The sequence below is a fragment of the Lytechinus pictus genome, chromosome 6, assembly GCF_037042905.1.
Source record: "Lytechinus pictus isolate F3 Inbred chromosome 6, Lp3.0, whole genome shotgun sequence".
Classification (NCBI taxonomy): Eukaryota; Metazoa; Echinodermata; class Echinoidea; order Temnopleuroida; family Toxopneustidae; genus Lytechinus; species Lytechinus pictus.
Window position 1 is genome coordinate 21,011,135 of NC_087250.1, and position 21,396 is coordinate 21,032,530.

The 21,396-nt window shown below is 34.8% G+C and overlaps 1 protein-coding gene across 1 annotated transcript; it reads right to left on the reverse strand.

Moving 5' to 3' along the window:
- Window positions 1–939: 939 nt before the first annotated feature.
- Window positions 940–6,157, reverse strand: LOC129263149 (uncharacterized). The gene is made up of 2 exons (XM_054901069.2): window positions 5,849–6,157; window positions 940–5,329 (listed from the first exon to the last, which is right to left on the reverse strand). The coding sequence occupies exons 1-2, from the start codon at window positions 6,150–6,152 to the stop codon at window positions 3,750–3,752; spliced, it is 1,884 nt and encodes a 627-aa protein (XP_054757044.2). The 5' UTR covers window positions 6,153–6,157; the 3' UTR covers window positions 940–3,749.
- Between the last annotated feature and the right edge of the window lie 15,239 nt (window positions 6,158–21,396).

Below are 21,396 nucleotides of genomic sequence, written 5' to 3' on the forward strand. Positions count from 1 at the left end.
ATAGCGTGCTTGAATTGTCCAGTTTCAGATCAGAATATCAAAAAAACTTCTGCTCGCATTAATAACATTAATGTAGGAAGATACTTAGTTACCCATCCATTTTACGACTTACAAAACTTTAAAAGAGTGTAATGTTCTTAGATCCGAAATCTATTTTTTTCGGCTCGTGCTGCCGTCAATTGTTTAGTTATGTAACTCGAGTCCTGAAGAAAATACCGATGATTGGACCTATTGGTGATTGGACCCATGGCAACGATACCAAATGATTGTTAGCCGAAATGGGTTTACACAAAAAGATAGTGAACCAACTGAAGTTCGACCAAACGGAACATGGACGAAATGAGAGTAGACCAAGTGGTTATTAGACCAATTGGCTATTAGGCCAAAAGGTAATAGACGTATAATGATATTGGAAAAAGTGGATATTGGACCAATTGAAAAAAATACAATTAGACTAAATGATAATAAACAAAACGGCTATTAGACCAACTGGCTATTAGACGAAATGATTATTGGACTATGTTGATAGTTGACTAACTAATGGTAGACGAAATGATATCAGACCATGCGATAGTGGGGAAAAGGCAGTAGACGAAATGACATAAACCGATAAATATCCGTACAAAGAGTAAACCTGATTTCCAAATCACCTAATTCTCTTTCTCGTGTCTTTAAATACTTAGTGAAAGCATATTTTATATCTTATCCGTAACTCGAGTCCTGAAGAAAATACCGCTGTGACATTTAGCGTTGCAACATGTGACGTTATGCGTTAGAAAAACTACGACATTATGCGTTGACTGCGACATTATGCGTTGGTGCGACATTATCGGTTGTAACAGCAGTGTTGTATTGAAACATAAATTTACCAGTTCGCGGTAAAATCAGGAAAGGGGGAATGAGGTATGGGACTTTTTTCTATTTATGATTTTTGATTGGTTTTGCAATCACAAAAATAATCTCAACATCTACATATCATTGGTATACTTAATGGGGGAAAACAAGGTAATGAAAAGGTAATAACAACAGTAATAATAACAATCATGAAACAAATGAAAAAGGGACTTGACTTCGTAATTCCATTCTAGGATATTCATTGTGGCATGGATAGTCATCAATGTTTTCTAAAATACTGTACAGTGTTCACTTCATTCAGTTCATCTTTCTTCATTATTTTCCATTGAAGAATTATGTTATTGATTGAAATTACTGTCTTCTCATCTAATTTAATTATGTTTACTCTCATATGCACTGGGGGCTGGATCACTGGCGGATCCAAAGTAATGATCAAAATTTTAAGTGTGAACATGCCAGCCATTTTTACCGAAGTGTGCCCCTCCCCCTTTGAAGCGATTAAGGACTTTTTTTTGCTAGCAAATTTTTGTTGGGACAATAATACCTTAAATGTTAGATGTAACCCCCCTTCTTTATTGCTTGCCAAGCTTTTTCTCGGGAAAATGTGCCCCCTTTTGGAAGAAACTGAATCCGCCCCTGGGCTGAAATGTCATTTTAACTCGATCTAGGTCTATTCTTAAGCACTTGATATAAAAAAGGAGACAAGTTTTACGCAAGAAACGCAAGAGATTTTCATTAAACGGATAGTCCAGGCTATATATCGAAAATTTGATTAAAATCGGATAACAAATAACGAAGCTATTGAATTGTAAAGATTTTCATTATCTGGTGAAACAATAGGCATGTCTTTATGAATATTCATTACGTGGGCTGATGATGTCATATCCCCACTTTTTCTTTTGTATATATTTCATTATATGAAATTAGGTTTATTCAATCATTTTCTACCAAGAGCTAAATTAATTGGATTGACAACTGATTAAATGCATTACTTATTAATTGCTGCAACTTATTTCATCATAATGGAGACACATCATTTACACATGTATGAAATAATGAAATATTTATGATTTCATGTAATAACATAAAAAAAGAAAGTTGGGATGTCACATCAACAGCCCACCTAATGAATATTCATGACGATGTGCATATATACTGTTTTCACAAAATATTGATAAACTTAAAAATTCAATAACTTCGTCACTTGTTATCCGATTCTGATGAAATTTTCAGCATTTTGCTCTGTGAATTTTACTCTATGTTTTAGATATAAATATTTTTAGCCGCGGACCGTCCCTTTAGCATTAGCACTATCGCTGCCCTTGGCACTGTTAGTGGATAGTTCAAACATTAGCGCTAATGTCAGCTTCTGTGCGGTCTTGTAATATTAGTCTAACAGTGCTAGCTAGTGATTTGGCTAACATCCTGCTCCTGTGCGGGCAATACCTCGCTAACAGGGCTATGAGCGACAAATGCTCTGTTAGCGCTAACTGGAACCTTTCGCAAACCTCACGGACGCTAATATTAGGGTCCTCTAACACAACAGTTGACGCTTAATCATACACTTGATTTTTAAGATTGATTGTACATTATAGTCAATAGAATCAAACGTAGAAAACTGCTCTACAATCATTGCTAAGCTTTGTGTTACAGGGGGGTTACAGGCCATACAGATCTGCTTTTCGTGTGCAAAATTCTTTCCCGCGACACCCGCACCATACATGCATGTACATTACGACTGATAGTCATTATCGTATAGATTATGACATATGGATAAGAAAGTGGTTTTTCGAAAAAATCGAGTACATATTGAGTGAGGAATGAAGTTACTGAATTAACCAATGAAGTTACTGAATTAAGGCTTAGATATAGATCAATACAGTCCATCGAATCGATATTGCATTAAATGTGGATTATTGGTGGATCACTGGCAATTGATTCCATGGGTCAGATCACCTCTCCAGCCGAAACCGTTGATAAGTACACGGCATAGGCAATAGGCCTAAACATATATACGTCTAAATACAAGCCAAATTTGCGTTTTTTTTTTTTTTTTTTTTGCTTACTCGTACACAAACGATATGCCTCTAGCACACAATGTAATGGGCGTTACGTTTTACTTTCCCCAGAAATGGGGGATTGCGTTCAAATTCCCGGGGGACCACTTCCATTGATAAGTTGATACCAGGCGCGACCATGGGGTTTCGAAATCACCCTAAACAAGGGAAGCAAGTCTTTTCCAGATTATGAAAATGCATCTCTTAACAAGTATTTAGCTTGTAAAACCCTACAAGTATTGGAAATATATATCCTTTTCAGTATTGTAAACATCGTTTTTGGCACCCTTATAACGTTACATAGGCCTATACGTAACGTACTTGCCCACTCTTTCCCTTTTTACGCGTGGTCGCGCCTGGTATCCACTCTTCAATGGAAGTGGCCCCCCGGGCGGCCTCTCGATCTATGGGCGGAATCAAATGCGGCTCTGATAAGTCGTCCTAAATCGGATATATCGCTGTTACCATAGTAGCAACCAGAATTTTGCACACGGAACGCCGATTGAATGTTTCCGTACCAGATGCAAAATGAAAAAAAATCTCATGTCACACAATTTGCATTGCAGGACAGAGTTTTACGACCATGACGACGGGCCCAAAAGTCTCTTCCAAAATCAACCACCGTTGTAAATAGGCGTTTGCGGTCTCGAACGAAAGGTCGGGAACAACGTTTCTGCGCGGCCGATACTTATTCATCAATGGATTATATTCTACTGCTGTTATCTTAAACGATTATCGATTAATATCATGTGATTTGGTATAACAAAAGAAAGCAAATATTTATGAAATACAACATGATGGATTATATGAATTTATTTCTCTAGCAATTATCTAACATTATAATACCTTTTGTTTCAGTTCTCTTGGAAGATTTCGCATCCCAACTACAGTATACACTGTTGGCGATTGCAAAAGCATATTTTGTGACGTCACACACCTTCGAACCAAGGATGACACATTCCCATCGCTAACCCCAGACTCTGATGAACAGTCTAAGAGAATACGATAACGCTCACTCTCGTATAAATAACTATTTGTCAGAAGCGTCTCCATTATTCGAATACAGAGTCTGTTCTTTGTGCCAGCAGCAAAACGAATGAGATTTTCATATTCACCAACATCTCTTTTCATCTTTCGCAACACTTGGTCTAACTTAGAAATCTTCAAATTCAGCTTCAAACGACTTGTTTTATGAGCTAGGAACTTCCCGGCTGCATGTTCTTGGGCAAGTTTGTGATAAAATTCTATAGTAGTAGAATGAGTTTCGTTAGTTTGAGGAAGGTGTTCGCTTGATACAGTTGTCTTGGATACTATCCCTAACTGACATGCCTTATCGAGGACAGATGGAATCTTCTGAAAATCACGAGGGGTAAATACCAACTTCTTAGAATCAGCAAGTAGACCAGTGAGAGAAACTTTACCCAGTTTGTGGATTATTTCGTCCAGGGTTTCAGGTGTGAATAACCCATCGGTCCGTTCATTTGCGTGGTGGCTTAAAAACACGTTTACTTTGTCGAGTAATGCTGTTTGAGTCGATGTCTCACTGTCAAGACGATCTACAGACCATAAGTGACATACCATGAGGCAGAATAGTGGTGTTTTTACTAGTTCCTCTATCAGTGGATTTGTCTCGAAGTAAAACTTCAGACCATCTGCTTTCATTGGTTTCTGAATCCGGGAAGAAAAGAACCTGTCAATGTAATCACATGAGCTCTCTTTGGAGAATCCTTCGATCTCCATCTTCGTGTATACCCTTGGTAGATCCCCTTGACTGAAAATGTTTTCTAAGTGAGGTCGTGATGTTACAAGAACTCGACATTGTTGAAACATTTCCCATCGGAGAATGCTCATGATATTGCTTGAGGAGGAGATACCAGCATACTCATCGAGCCCATCTAGTACAATATGACAGATTCCCTGATGCTGCCTGATGAAACTTTCTAGCCCCTCTGGCGTCAGATCGTCAACATCACTCAGGAGTTGTGATATGATGGCTTCTCCGATCGATGTACTATGGCTTGTGTTTCGAAACTTGACAACAAACAGCAGTGGCAAGTCCTCTAATCCTGAGCCATCTTCTCTGTGAACCCAGTCGTGCGCCATCTTAGCAACAGCTGTCGTCTTTCCTCGTCCAGCGGGAGCCGAAATAAGGATTCGAGATGGAAATTTTCCGTTAACTTTGGCTGAAAATATTTTTCCTGCAGAGCCTTGCAGTATTTCCTTTTCCTTAATATCTCTCCCACGACCGTCCTTCTTTACCATGGTAACAACGGTGTGCATATCTTCAAACTCTGCATAATCATCTTTGTCCCAAGGTTTCATTTGAATTTTACATAGCTGGTTCGAATATTTGTCCTCCAAGATTGTGCGACATTTTCGAACAGTCAGAGATTCCGATATCTTCTTACTGTAGGTATCTGGAACGATATAACAAAAGCCTTGAGTAGAATGAGTTCAACCACGTGATATCTGCCCTTTTGAAATAGGACAAAGAGATGATTCGGAATAAGAAATACTTATGCGGGTCTTTTTTCCATTATTCAATATGATAGTACAAAAACAAGAATACATACCAAAGAAACAATCCCTTGAGGAAGGAACAAATGAAAAATACTTTGTAACGAAACTTGTTGCAAAATATTTACACTCAGAGGCAGATTAAAAGTGGGAAATAAGGCTGTCATAGTTATATCTAAAGCTTATTTTTTAGTAGGAAGATGTTGTTTTATACGCCCTTAAGTCTTTTTTATCTGATAAAACTAGAAAAGGTAAAATTTTAATATTCATTTTAAATTGATAGTTTGATGCTTCCTGGAGATAAAAATGTTAGGGATAGAGTAAAAAAAATTCTTTATTAAAACTACAACAAAACAAAAATATTCATTTTTAATTCGTTGATAATTAATATATTATTTGGCCTGAATTGTATTTTTCACCTTGGGTAGCTATCGTCTCTCTAAGATAAGTTTCAGCAAGCCTGACTAGATTAGCATCAATAAGTGCTTGCTTCAGCCTAGGATGCTGATTGGATTGCTCCACTCTCTGTCTCCAGTCAAACAGCATGTCACGTGTTCCCTTACACGTGACCCGTCCTTCCAGTCTGCTGGTCTCTGCGTATCTATTGATGGCTGCAGTGTTGAATCCTAGTGTTCGTCCCAAGGCCCCCATCTGTTCACCGGTCTCGATGTCTTCAGCTAGCTTACATAGAAGCTCATCTGGAATATCTCCTTGTGTTGCCATCGCTGCAGTCTAATAGACATAACAAAGAAGAATTATAATCTAATCGGAAAATTGAAAAAAAAGTATTTGTTGTATCCGTTCATTATTGTACATCTTTAAATTACACTGAAGTCTATTAGTTCAATAATGTGCATCGTCTTCAAAAACCTTGGCGAGACTGTGTTGTTACTGGGTAGTGTATGTCTCCATCATGGGATTAGAAACCAATTCAATTCAATACGATCATTACACAGCCAAAAGGCTGTAATTAGCATGCTTACAATAACATATTCACAAGTCATACATGGGTAAAAACAACAAACAGGTATACTGTAAAAAAAAATGGGTAAAGTTTTAACCAGCACGAGGGTAAATATGCGTCCAACCAATCTGGGGCAGTATTTTACCCAATGCGGGAAGCGTATTGTCAAGTAAGGTTAAAAAATAAGCAGCAATCACTTTAGAATGGGCACATTTTTCATCACACTGGATATATAAAAATTCCCAAAAGAAATGCCCAACATTGGTTGGACACATAATTACCCCTACGAATTTTTTTTACCCAATATTTATTAGGGTGTACGTGTAAGAATTTGTGATGTACATAGATTCAAATTCAAAATATGATAAATGTTAATTGGAGTAATACATTACCTAACGAAAATCAAGTCTTTGGAATGTGATAGAAAATAATGACGTTGTCAAACCTATAATTTTGTACAATTTTGGTGAACACAGGTCGATGAGTATTAGATAAGCAGCTGATTATCTCATATGTATTTTCTCTGATGCATTGCGTGCTGATTAAAAAGCGGCAGCTCGAGTTAGAATTTGAGTAATGATAAGTAGGATGAGCCCAAATATTTATATCATTATTACGATTATTGTTTTATTATTAATTTCGTTATTACTATTAGCAGTGTAATTATTGTAATTATTCTTTTTTATACACTCTAGTGAGTTTTGGTTACTCATATTGCTTATCATTATTACCATTTTTATTAATAATATTTTTGTTATCATTTAATAATATTAAAAACATCATCATATCTGCATTTTCTTATTTTATGCTACGAAATCATTATTTTTCTCACAGTTTCATTTGAATTTGCATAGCTGAGTTGAATTTTAATCCTCCAAGACTGTGCGATATTTTCTAACGGTCAGAGACTCAGAAATAAACTCACTGTAGATATATTGAATGATAAAAACGGACCAAAATTAGTTCAACCACGTGCTATCCGACAGAAGAAATGAAAATAAATCAACATAAATAGGGCTTGAAAATATTGTTCACTCAATAGTCACGCAGCATATGTCATGATTTACCGGCTACTTCGACAAATTGGCTAAGTCTGATTTTTCACTTTTATGTGATTGGTGACATCATAGGAACAACTTTCAACTTGGTGACAAATTTCTAATGGTCATCTTGACCATGTTAGGGGTCAAAATAAGGTCAATAGGGGTCAATTTTTTAAATTGCCCCAATTCTGTCAAATGACACATCAAAATGTTTGTCTTGTTATACTGAACAAAAAAGTGTACACAATTATATACTCTTGACCTCCCGTTAAAAAGTTATGACCGGAAATGTCAAAGGTCAACGAACTTTCGTTAAATGGCAAATTACACTGAAGGTGTTAAGAAAGCTCATTTTTCCGTGTTTTTATGCATCTGTAAACTTTTTTTATTTTCGATTTTGATAATTCCATCGTCAGAAGTCCTTATCCAGAAGATATAAAGGGTCAAGACAAGGTCAGGGAAAGGTCAAAAGGTCAACAAACTTTCATTGGAAGCCAAAATACACGTCTAATAGCGGTTAGAAGTTTAGAAGTCTTATTTTTCGTGGGTTCTTTATTTTGAGTCTATATCTAAGAGGACATTTTATATATAATTATAAAGGGGTCAAATGTGCTTATTTAGGAACAAAATAGATAAACAGAGATAGACGTCGAATGCATTCAGTGTGGTATTGCGGGAATACCTCGAAAAGACTTGACAAACCCTTATGCCCTTAAAATATTATCATCTTCAAGATGTGATAAGTGCAACTAGGGAGTTTTTTTTATTTAGGAATTCAATTCAAGTTCAGTTCATTTTCAATTTACTCATCTTTGATATGTAAAGAAGTATTTCCTTCATTTGCTTTGTATAGAATATCTTAATTAACAAAAATTATTGTAATGTATTGGGGTATAAGTATAATACTATGTTAACAGAATAAACACATCGATTGATCAGTGCTCCCAGCTCCTAAGAAAGATGCCTAACATTTCGTTTGGATTATCTTGCAAATAAGACAATGAGGTTAGGATTGAGGGTGATAAGTTGAGCTCCAATTGCTCCTCAATTAATTCTAATGTATGACGGTTATATTATTTCTGGCAAAGAAGCACCATCGTGCATGCATGCTCATTGTAGTCATGGATGTCCATTTTGCATGCTGATGTGAATTCTGACCATTACTCGATCTCTGGAGTCAAGAAGGACTACACATTTATGGTTCATGTGCTGTTCTAAGCTTATTATCGGGCCCTTTTGCATTTTGTAAAGTGAAAATTTATAAGGATTTTGTGCATACTTTTGGTCAATCATATTTATTTTTTTTAAGTAAAAATGCAAGTCTTCACAATTTCTGGGGGCAGCTGCCCCCCCCCTCCCCTTCCCGCTACGGTATGGCCGTGGTTCACTTCAATTATATAATTATTCTTTCTAGTAACCTCCAGGTAATTCAGCAAGTAGGAAAAAAACAAGAACGACAAAAGAACCAAAAAAAAATCTGCATCTGGTATTAAGTTTAGTTTCACGTTGTATGCTCTGGAAAAACACACTTGATAAAATAGTACAAGCCGTGTTAATGTCAGCACATAATCAGGAATGTGTAGTCCTTGGCTCCAGAGATCGAGTAATGGTCAGAACATATCACATCAGCATGATGGACACCCATGACTGACTACAATGAGCATGCTTGCACGATGTTGCCTCTTTGTCAGAAATAATATAACAGTCACACATTAGAATTAATAGCAATTTGAGTCCACCTTATCATATCATCCTCATCCCTTACCTCATTATCTTATTCGTAAGTTAATCCAAATAAGATGTTAGGCATCTTTCTTAGGAGCTGGGAGCACTGATCAATCGATGTGTCTGTTAACATAGTGCACATAATTATATACCCCAATACATTACAATACTTTCTATTGAATAAAATATTAATAATATTTTAATCTACATTTAATCCGTTTGCTTTGTACATAATATGTACAAAGCAAACGGATTAAATGTATCTTTACATATCAAAGACTGGTAAATTGAAAATTTAAAAAAAATTGAACTTGAATTGAATTCCTAAATCCAGAAAATCAAGAAACTCGGAAAGAGCTGGTTGCACTTATAACATCATGAAGATGATACGACTTTTAAGGGCATTAGGGTTTGTCAGGGTCGTTTCAAAGTATTCCTGCAATACCATACCACACTGAATGTATTCGACGTCTATCTCTGTTTATCTATTTTGTTCCTAAATAAGCATATTTGACCCCTTTGTATATAAAATATCTTCTTAGATAGAGACTCAAAATAAAGAACCCACGAAAAATAAGACTTCTAAACTTCTAACCGCTATTAGACGTGTATTTTGGCCTTCTATAAAGTTTGTTGACCTTTTGACCTTTCCCTGACCTTGTCTTGACCCTTTATATCTTCTGGATAAGGACTTCTGACGATGGACTTATCAAAATCGAAAAACAAAAAAGTACACACATGCATAAAAATACGGAAAAAATGAGCTTTCCCAACACTTTCAGTGTAATTGCCATTTAACGAAAGTTCGTTGACCTTTGAAATTTCCGGTCATAACTTTTTAACGGGAGGTCAAGAGTATATAGTTGTGTACACTTATTTGTTCAGTATAACAAGACAGACAATTTGATGTGTCATTTGACAGAATTGGGGCAATTTAAAAAAAATTGACCCCTATTGACCTTATTTTGACCCCTAACATGGTCAAGATGACCATTAGAAATTTGTCACCAAGTTGGAAGTTGTTCCTTGTGATGTCACCCATCACATAAAAGTGAAAAATCAGACTTAGCCAATTTGTCGAAGTAAATTACATATGCTGCCTGACTACAAGATAAGTGGGCGTTTTAGTTCTTTGCATTAAACAAGAGAAAAGTTGAACAAAATTGAAAAACCCGCTAAAATCCATACAAAAATGAATCACCCCTTCTGAAAAAATGTATTTGTTTCTACCGAGACTAGTTGCATATACATGTATACTATAAAATGTTAGGGGGTGATTACATGAGTGTGTGTACGATGCGCGTCAATAAATCTGTTACATTTTTGGAAAAGCTGTCGAAATGTCGTTTGTTATGATGAGGAAGATGTGTAATACAGAACGTGTTATAGTCTACTTTATCAGATGACACTAAAAAGAGCCAATTTTGTTCAGGTATTCCAGATCATCGACCCTTTATTGCCAAAGATGTAAAAAAAAACGGCTACCGCTAAAAGGGAAAATCACAGAGTAGAAGCAATTGCCTGAATTGGTGCTCCAATTTGTTGCTTGTTCATGTCGTTGCATGCATGGCAAATTGATATTACTGTACGGATCATGTATTATAGGCATTGATTTTATGTCAAGTCATTGACAAGGTAGAGCAAGAGGATTACCTTTTTATACAAGGATGACATGATAATACATTTTGCTTAAAACATACTCCAAGGGCGTAGGCTGGTTTGAGCATGCTGGGGGATGTACTGCATATCCTGGAGTTGTGGAGCTAAAGTGATATGGGGAGTGCACATCTTGGGGAGTTTGGAAAATCAGCTGTTGAAACCATTGAAAGGGATAAAAAATTCGCTTTGCTTCCCAGAGTCGGAAGTCCTCTGCCTTAGCGGGAGGGTGCACGTGCACCCCAGCCTACGCCCTTGCACACAATAAGAACAAGTTAGACATCTTAAATCTAGTCAGTCATAAACATTTCTGAATCAATTATTTCTCATCTGAATAGTTGTCGATGGGGGCGCTGCTCCCTCCCAGCCCCTCCCCGATTTTGCTCAGGCACTTGTAACATTAAAAAAGTATTATTAATACAATTTGTAATTACCATCAGGGCTTACCACACAGTCAAGCAAAAACTTAAAGTGACAACACCTGCAAAGGGTAACTTATTTCATCTTTTGACTGACAGATATTTTGTCATAAACTCTATTCATTTTTTTGTTAAAACGCTGCAGAAATCAATGAAATGAAACAAAAGGAATTTCTACTAAAAATTGATATTTAGTTGCTGTCCTACATGTATGTCTTTTCTCAGTGTCACAACTGACGAGACCTGTCATTAAATCTATATTCATTGCCAGTATTTCCGTTTCATGCCCAGTGAGATCTTGACGGTAAATTAATATCTTTAGCAAAGCGAGGAACATATATCATAAACAATATAATACTTTATAATATTTCGCAAACAATCTTTGAATGAATGAATGAACTATCAAGAATGAATTCATCAAGAATGAAAAATACAATGTACTTTCTTATCTCTGCATTTGTTATACGGAAACCACAAGTATCATGTCATCATTAAAGAGAAGGAAATGTTTAATGAATGGCATATTGAAAAAAAAACTAATATGTGAGCTCATAGAAATCATCTGTATTTCAATGCAACTTTTTTTTAGGAGAGCGAATGGCTTTTATGTGAATGAAAATAATGTACGCTTTACTTTATTCACGCTATTTTTTATGGAAAATTACTAATAAAGTGTCACGCCATTTGAGAATGAGGAATTTGATGAAAGAGAAACAAGGGAAAGTGGATGAGAGGAACTGAGTTTAGGGTGGAAACCTTTCTTTTTTTCTTGAATTAGCAATACAAAGAACATGGAGAAGAAAAGTGAACAACTCTCATGGACTTGAAATTCTCACTTTTTTGCTTTCTTTTCTCACAAAATGAGAGATTCGAATGAATAAAAAAATGAGAATAATCATCATTTTTTACGCAAGGTACTAGATATTGGATTGATAGGATTAAAGATATCTCAAAATGAACGTTAAGTACAAGTTCTTTTTTCTGGATTTTTTCAGTTAGGCCATATATAGTTCTTTTGCATCGACTTTTTCAAACAAAAGAGGAAAAAATTATAAATAATTGTTTGATTGAAATGTAGATGCAGAAGAAAGGCGAAGAGGAAGATGGAAAACTGAATTTTATTTGTAATTAATTAAAGTCCATTGTTTTTGTTTAGTTTTATAGGACCTAAAAAAGTCAAGGAATGTCGAGAAAAATTTATAGAAGGTACAATTTTTTCCCTTTTTCTTGCTTGATATGATCTTCTTAACTTTTGCCGTGCCAATTATATGGAAACTAAGAATGAAAGGGTGAAAATCACAATTCTCTTTCATATGTCTTGCTCTAATACAGCATTTGTCTGATATATACATACTGTATATGTATCTGTAATCGAAGTGAAATTTCGAATGTCAGAAAGAAGGAAGGGATGTTGACCACTTTTTTTTCTTGTTTACAGCATTACCATAAATAAGAGTCAATGCATAAAATATGAAAATGAAATGCATATAACGTGCTTTCTCATTTCTTGCATGGATGAGGGAGAGAAAAGTAAAGATAAACCTAAATAACAAGTTTTATAAATTATGCCACGACTGGAGTCATAGTAATGCAGGATTTACCTTCCTCTCGTCTTTAAACTTTGATCACTAAGTTTTCCGAAGTATTCAGTCTTTTAAAACAGAAAAAAATATTGCAAGAGTCTCGAAGAATAGGGAAAATGCATCTGTTTATGCAACAGAAACAAGAAGAGCAAAATAATATGATACAAAGCCCACATTGCTCTCTCTCTCTCTCTTTCCTGCTAGTTGAATATTCTACATGTAACAATGCAACAAGAATAAAATATGTAGGAGAAATAATGTATTTATTCATATTTCTCAAATATGAAGGGCTCGTCAGTATTCGACATTTGAGGCTTAACTTATTCATAAAGAATATATTGACGAATCCGCCATATTTTCTGATGGCGTTCAAGTTTCATGGTGTTTTTTTTTTCTAATGAAGAAACATGGAATGAGAATCATCATCTTTACGAAAGGTACAAGATACTGGATTGATAAGATTGAAGATGTATCAAAATGAACGTAAAGTACAAGTTCCTTTTTCCTTTTTTGTTTCTTTCACTGAGACCATACAATTCTTAAGCATCTATTTTTTCAAACTGAAGAGGAAAACAATATAAATAATTGTACAATTGAAAGGTCGATGCAAAAGAAAGGCGAAGAAGGGTAAAGGAAAACCGAATTTTATTTTTATTTAATTAAAGTCATTTTTTTTCTTTTCAGTTTTATGGAATATAAAAAAGCCAAGGAATGTCGTGCAAAATTATGTACATTCATCTGATTTCTTGCTTAGTTTGATCGTTTTGACTTTTCTGCCAATTGTATTGAGAATAGGGATGTAAAAAGCACAACCCTCCTATATATGTCTGCTCTAATGATACCATTTTCAGATTTTTTTTTGTTTTCTGATCGAAGTGATAACTTTGAATGTCGGAAAAGGGGAAGGGGAGTTGATTTTTTTTCAATTCTTTTTTACATCATTAACAAAAATAAGAGTGAAATCATAAAATATGTAAATGAAATGCATATAAGGTGCTCATTTCTCATTTGGATGAGAGAGGAAAAAGGGTGTTTTTTAGCGTAAAATGTCATCCAGCTTATACAGGTTTTATAAGTTAGGAATGTTCATGCCATGTCGGTACGTGATACTAATGGAGGATTTTCTCTCCTCTCTTCTTTTAAACTTTGACTGCTAAGTTTTCCAAAGTGCTCAGTTTTTTTAAAACAGAAAAATTGTTGCATGAGACACGATGAATGGAAAAAAAACAACATTTCATCTGTTTATGAAACCAAAATAAGGAGAAGAGCGAAATGATATACAATTAAAGCCCTCTTTTTCCTCTCTCTTTCCTGCTCGATGAATATTCTACATGTAACAATAAAACAAGAACAATAAGTAGGAAAAATTATGGATTTGTTTATATTTCTTAAATAGAGGTTTCGTCTGCATTCGATATTTGATTCGTAACCTATTTTTAAAGAATATATTAATGATTCCATTATATTTTCTGATGGAGTTCGAGTTTTAAGGGTTTTTTTGGTTCTCTAAAAATCTCCAATCAATGTAGCTGATTTATTTTGAAAGCTAAGAAAAAAGAAAGAAACTTTGTCACTCTTAGGTAGGATCATTTTATTATGATAATTTCTTTTTGCTACTGATTATAAATGTGAACACGAATTATGTGGTTTTTCTAGCAGAGTCTCCGTTCGGGGAGGTCATGTTTTGATTTAATACGCACTCTTACAACATGAACAATCTGTCATAATTGGCTTTATGTCTGTATATACATGTATGCACTGGCGTAAATCCCGGGGGGGATGGGGGGGATATATCCCCCCCACTTTTCGAGGAGGGGGGAATGGCCTGTACAAACATCCCCCCCACTTTTTACGAAAGAAATGAAAAAAAATCACAAAAGATAATTGTTTTATTGGTAAAAATTCTTCCAAAAATACCGCTTAACAAATAAAATAATAATATTGAATCATAAAATGCAAATAAATAGCCAGTTCACCATTTCCAAACGAAATACTTGTGTCTTTATTATAACACTGAAGAGAAACCCCCGTTTCTTCCAATTCATCAATGTTGGGGTCTTTGGGAAGGGATTAAGATGGAATGTCAAAAATTTGTTGAATGTTATCTTTAATAAAACCATTAAACCATCATGGGGTAAAAAAGATAATAATATTGGAGGGGTATTTGCCATATGGACATACAGTGGCGTAACTACGGGGGACATGGGGGGCACATCCCCCCCCCCCCCCCATCGGCTGACCAAAACAAAAACGGGGAAAGGGGGAAAAGGAGAAAAGAGGGAGAAAGGAAGAGAAGCGTATAGTGGGAAAGAAGAAAATATTATTCATTATAATGTTATATTATAATTATGTTATGTTACATTACATAAGAAACATTTTTATCATAACTTCATGAAACATAATTTGCCCAGGGCCTACGTATTCATTGTTCCTGGTGCTTGCATTGTCTGTTAACGAGATATATAATCCTGTTGTACTGAAACATCCCGTTTTCAAGTCAATATAAACCAAATATATTTCCTAGCACTTGAGTCATTGTTTTATGTAGTGACATATGGTTCTTTTTCATGACTCAAAAAGTGATTGCCCCATGTTAAGGTCTTCGTATATATGAAACATTCCTGTCCGTGATTACGTTCGCATTAGTGGATTGGTGAGATATGAATGCTCTTCATGAATTCCTAAAATCAGTCCTTAAAATGTCCCTTCTTCTGATCTGAATATCAAAAATTTTCAGCTCGCGCTTCGCGCTCGCATCATTTGGTTAATGAAATACGTATGGTCCTAGTTAATTCCTACAAAGAAACCTTAGAATGCCCCACTTCAGGTCTGAATTATCTAAGTTTTCAGCTCGCGCTTCGCGCTCGCATTGTTAAGCGAGACAGGTACCTATCATGATTGCACAAATTTGATTATAATGTCCCTTTTTAGGTGTGAATATAAAAAAAATTCAGCTCGCGCTTCGCGCTCGCATTATTTGATCAGTGAGATACATATCCGTTTAATGACATTGTCCTTAAAATGTCTCTATTAGGTCACTCACTCAGTCATTCAAAAATTTTGCTGGTGCCCCCCCCCCCCAATGCCGTGACCCACGGTCGCCACTGTGGACATATCAATGACAATTCCTTGCATATCTAAAAACATGATTGCAAAAAAATTCCAAAATATTTCAGTCATCCCCCCCACCCATCAACACGGATTTACGCCAGTGCATGTATGTATCTATATGAAGTGTTACTTGTAGAACGTTATAATTTATATCAAGCAATTCCCCTTTTGGGGAATGCACAGGCATCTTTGGCGACTTGTTTTGCAATGTTAATAGTCTACATTGTCTTGTTTTTTCAAGGTACTTTATTAACAAACACAATTATGATAGGAGTGTTAAGAGGTCATGTTTTATCTGCCTTATTTCAAATCCTAATGATATACGACAAGTGCTTATCACTTTTTTTCAATGACAATACTTCACAGATTGGGAGTAGGCCTCTGAAAGGTATTCATGCACAAAGAATAGATTTTGAGAGTTCAGTAATTTGTATACCCATATTGGAAGTCAGTAGGCCTATAGTTTCTTTTCATATGCAGCCTCTGGTTTTAATGCAAATACAGCATGTTCTTCTCAGTATGTACGTCAGTTTAGTCGGTATTCATGTTATTCGAACGGTTGTTGTGTCTATACATTTACATTCTCATGATAACGCATATTACGGAAAAGATACGATAATTCGACCGGGTGATTTTATAGTGTATTCTAGTAGAACGATTCTTTTTCTTATGCTAATTTTTAGCAACCGAAAGGAAATTTGCAGGAATCTAATTATGTATAGACACTTGATAAAAAGTGTTAGCTTGAATCCACCTCTTCTGGAATTTGATACATTCTTTACCGGTTTCGATTATCACGATGATAAGGTATATTATCTTTCACGAATTTTTTGGCTTTCAGTAAACTGTAAAGTCTGTAAACAATTCTTGCACACAAAATTCTTTGGACATGATATAAATACAGTTTGTTTTTTGTTTACATGTTTGAATGAATGGGATTTTTTACATTGGCTTCAAAGCTCTAATACGCAAAAGATACTCGAGGTCTTTAAATAGCATTCTTACACAGTCATTCGACTGTCGAGTTTTTCAATTATTCAAATACCGCATTGTGATAATGGTATGCATTGTATGATATGTCAATTAAAGATGTTTCTCAATATCGAAGCCATGGTTCTTTCACAAGCGTTACATAATCAAATAGGAGTTGATTATGCAGTTAGGGTTTGGATAATTCGGCGAATAGGCTTGTTATGCATGCTATCTCAAGTTTTTTACCGCCATCTCTTAAGATATTTTAATACACCTTTGATTTATATTCAAATACTCCTTTTTCCAGTAGAAAGAATTTTTGAATTCCTTGTTACACAAATCACACAAAAAATTGCAAATGTTTTAATTGGGACTATAAGTCGGTCATTCATTGCGCATGCTTCCGGGTTTATGTTTTTTACAAGGTCCATTTTCATGTTAAATCCTTCTTTAATTGCGATACTCTTGCCTTGACCATGATGACCTTGTTGAAACGTATTCTCTTTGAATTATTCATGTTCACGAGATATTCTTTGCCATGGCTTTCCATTCGGGTAAACTTTCCTATTTTCATTACCCCGTATTTGTTATTCCTACGTACAAAACTTCGCTTTTGTAAATCCGGCTTTATGAGGTTGACAAATCAGGATGTCATATTTTAATGATTATTAAATAAACAAAGTTGAAATTTCTGTCGCTAAATGTAAGAGGTATTAGATCCAATTTTAAAAGGAATAAAGTTTTTCATTGGCTGGAAGATATTAATGCAGATGTGATATTCATGCAGGAGACATATAGCTCTGATGATATAACTAATCTTTGGTCGTCTCAATGGAAAGGGGACATTGTATTTTCCCACGGGTCCCGTCATAGTTGTGGAGTAACTATACTTTTTAAATATGACTTGAACTATACAATTTTATACAAGCAAATTTCGAGTAAAGGAAGGTTTATCCTTTTATGGGTTAATATAGATAATAATGAATGTATTTTATTGAACATATATTTACCCACGGCAGATAAACACGCAGATCAAAAACAATTCTTCAAGAAAATAAATGATAATTTGCTATTAATAAACAACATAAAAACTATACCGCTGGTGATTAGGGGAGATTTTAATACCATGTTAGATGTAGATTTGGATAGAATGGGTGGAAACCCTCACCTCCATAATGATATAGTGATACTATTAATGAGATACAAAATAATTTTGATTTAGTTGATATTTGGAGATTAAGGAATCCGTTATTGAGGAGATACACTTAGCGGCAATGCCATCCGTTAATACAAAGTAGACTTGATCTTTGGTTTATTTCTGATAATCTACAAGATTTCATACAAAAAACTGATATTATACCCGGTATGAGTTCAGATCATTCTGCAATTATACTTATTATCAAATTATCACAAAAGAAACGACCTTTGTCAATCAACTGGAAATTTAATAATAGTCTATTAGATGATGGACAGTTTCATGTAGAAATGTCTGCAAATATAGACAATTGGATAATCGAATCAGTTCAATTTGAAGACATACGTATGAGATGGGAATTTCCAAAATATAACATCCGTTTATTCTCTAGGAAATATAGTATAAATAGAGCTAAAATTTTAAGAGAGCAAAAAAAGGAGTTAGATGGGAAATTAAAACATCTTCAGAATTTGGTAGATAAAGATGGTGAAAAATATGTTGACGAATATGAAAGGGCTAAGCTAGATTATGAAGCGCACATGGACCGTATAACTCATGGCATAATAATCCGGTCCCGCGCCATCTGGGTAGAATATGGAGAGAAAAACTGCAAATTCTTTTTAAACTTGGAAAAGGCCAACAAGGCAAGATCAACAATAAACAGACTAAAAGTAGGGGATGAAATTTTAACCGATACTTTGAAAGTGAATACTCGTATTAAGAATTTCTATGCAAACTTATATAAAACAGAACACCCCAAATCGTTTAGTAACTGTAAGTTTTTGGAGTCAAATTGTATACCCAAGTTATCGCCGAACCAGCGTGACTTATGCGAGAAAGAATTAACTCTTTCGGAATGCACTTCTTCTCTATTTGCCATGGCCAAGAACAAATCACCCGGTAACGACGGAATAACCGTCGAATTTTATTGTCATTTTCGAAGCAAACTTGGACCGTTGGTCGTAGATACTCTTAATTATAGTTTTGAACGAGGAATGATGTCTACGCCACAGAGGAAGGTATAATTACACTAATAGCAAAAAAAAAAGGATAAAATGTTTATAGAAAATTATAGGCCTATAACTCTCTTAAATGTTGATATCAAGATCGGCTCCAAAGCCTTAGCACAGAGACTGAAAAATATTTTACCATCTATCATTCACCCTGATCAAGTAGCTTTTGTTAAAGATAGATACATAGGTGAAGCCGTGAGAACAGTACTTGAGACAATGGTCTATTATAATACTAGCCTTAAGCGTTTGGGCCGTATTTTATTAAGCCTCGATTTTAAAAAAGCATTCGACCCATTGAACCACCAATTTTTGTCAGAAGTTTTGAAATATTTTAACTTTGGGAATAATTTTTGCAATTTTGTCAATGTTCTTTACAAAAGTATTGAAAGCTGTGTGATGAACAATAACGTTTCCACTGTATATTTTGCGGTAGGAAAAGGAATACGACAGGGGGATCTTCTATCTCCATATCTTTTTATGTTAGCTATAGAAACGCTAGCCATAAACATAAGAAAAAATGAAAACATTCAAGGCATAAAATTAAAAATTACTCATGAAATTAGGTTGTCTATGTACGCCGATATATGACATAACGGTGTATTTATCAAACTTTGAGTCGTATCATCACCTCACGGAAGCTCTAAATGATTTTCAATTATGTTCCTCACGCTCACTGAATTATGATAAGACAAAAGCAATGTTTATAGGACAATTCAGTTTGCTAACCCATCTGTACCAATAGATATAAAAAAAATTACGTTTTGACAATTCTTGGAATCAACATCTCTTATTCTTTTGAGGATAGAAGGGCGCAATTACAAAGAATTTTATCCAACATTAAATCTCAACTAAATATATGGAAGGCCAGGAATTTATCATTATACGGGAAAATCCAAATTGTGAAAACTTTTGCTACATATCAGCTGTTATATGCAGCCAGCATATTATCTATACCTTATCCATTTATTCATAAGGTGAACACATAACTGTATGAATTTATTTGGGGTGGTCCTGATAGAGTAAAACGTGAAGTGTTGGTTAAAGAATACGATGACGTGGGGTTAACGATGACTTGCATCAAATCGATTATTCAAGCTCAGAAAATTAAATGGGTTTCGAAATTTTTCTCCTCAACTTTGAAGGGCTGGAAAGATATATGTATAGAATTGTTGTCACCTGTCGGTGGAGAATACATTTTAATTGTAATTTTGATATGAAATATTTGAATATTGAAATGTCAAATTGGTTGATGGACATTTTACAAACATGGTGTTTATTGGAAAGGAAAATAGATATTACAAATGAGTTTATATGGAACAATCAATATATCACATTTAAAGGAAAATCTATTTATAAACCAAACAAAGAAAAGGGATTCACTAAAATTACTGATATGTTAAATGAATTTGGACGCCCACTACGCTGGAGGGAAGTGAAAGAAAATGGGTTAAAGTTTACTGAGTATTTTGAATTGTTAGATTGCTATAAAATAATGCCAGTGAAATGGAAAGTTTTCTTTTTACAACAAAACTACCATCATCTTGTAAAAGAAACTGGGGATTTCCCTTCTCCGCTTTTATGTGAATCTACATTTAGACAAATTCAGAATATATCGACAAAGCAATTTTATCGCACTTTTTTAATATCAATAACTCCGAAACCTCCAAGTTGTTTACTCGCTTTAATCAACTTTACAACATCGACAAGCTGCAGACTTCCAAATCGTTCACTCTTCCATTACGAATCACTATTGACACCTGACTTCGAATCACACACTATAACAATTTAAATAACTTAATACCGACAAATGAATGGCTCACAAAAATAGGATAGAAAACCAATGCATTATGCTCTTTCTGCAATGCGACACCCGAGATATTGGATCATTTGTTTTTTGCATGCCCTAAAATAGCATCCAATTGGAATGCGTTGCGTATGAGAGTGACTGATTTTAATCCTAATTATTTCCTTTCACGAGATACTATTTTATTTGGATTACTACAACCATTGAGTCAATCCACCTTAGCATTTAATTTTATAATTTTACTTGGTAAACAATTCATTTCGCGATGTAAATATCAAGAGACTCTCCCTAGTTTGAAACAATTTAATTATCATCTTATAAAGTTACTGAGGAAATTATTGCAAAAAAGAAAAACAAACTCAATAAACACAATGTAAAATGGCAAAACATAAACAAATATTTTTCCATTGCAGAAATTGTAACCACTGTAGATTAGTATTTGTGTTAATCATCTTTTTGTGAGTTTGTTTTATCTTCTGTTC

Coding starts and splice junctions, on each gene's coding strand:
- LOC129263149 (XM_054901069.2), bottom strand. CDS start 6,152: ATGGCAACACAAGGAGATATTCCAGATGAGCTTCTATGTAAGCTAGCT. Junction 5,330..5,848: donor AGAGACGATAGCTACCCAAG/GTGAAAAATACA, acceptor ATATCGTTCCAG/ATACCTACAGTAAGAAGATA.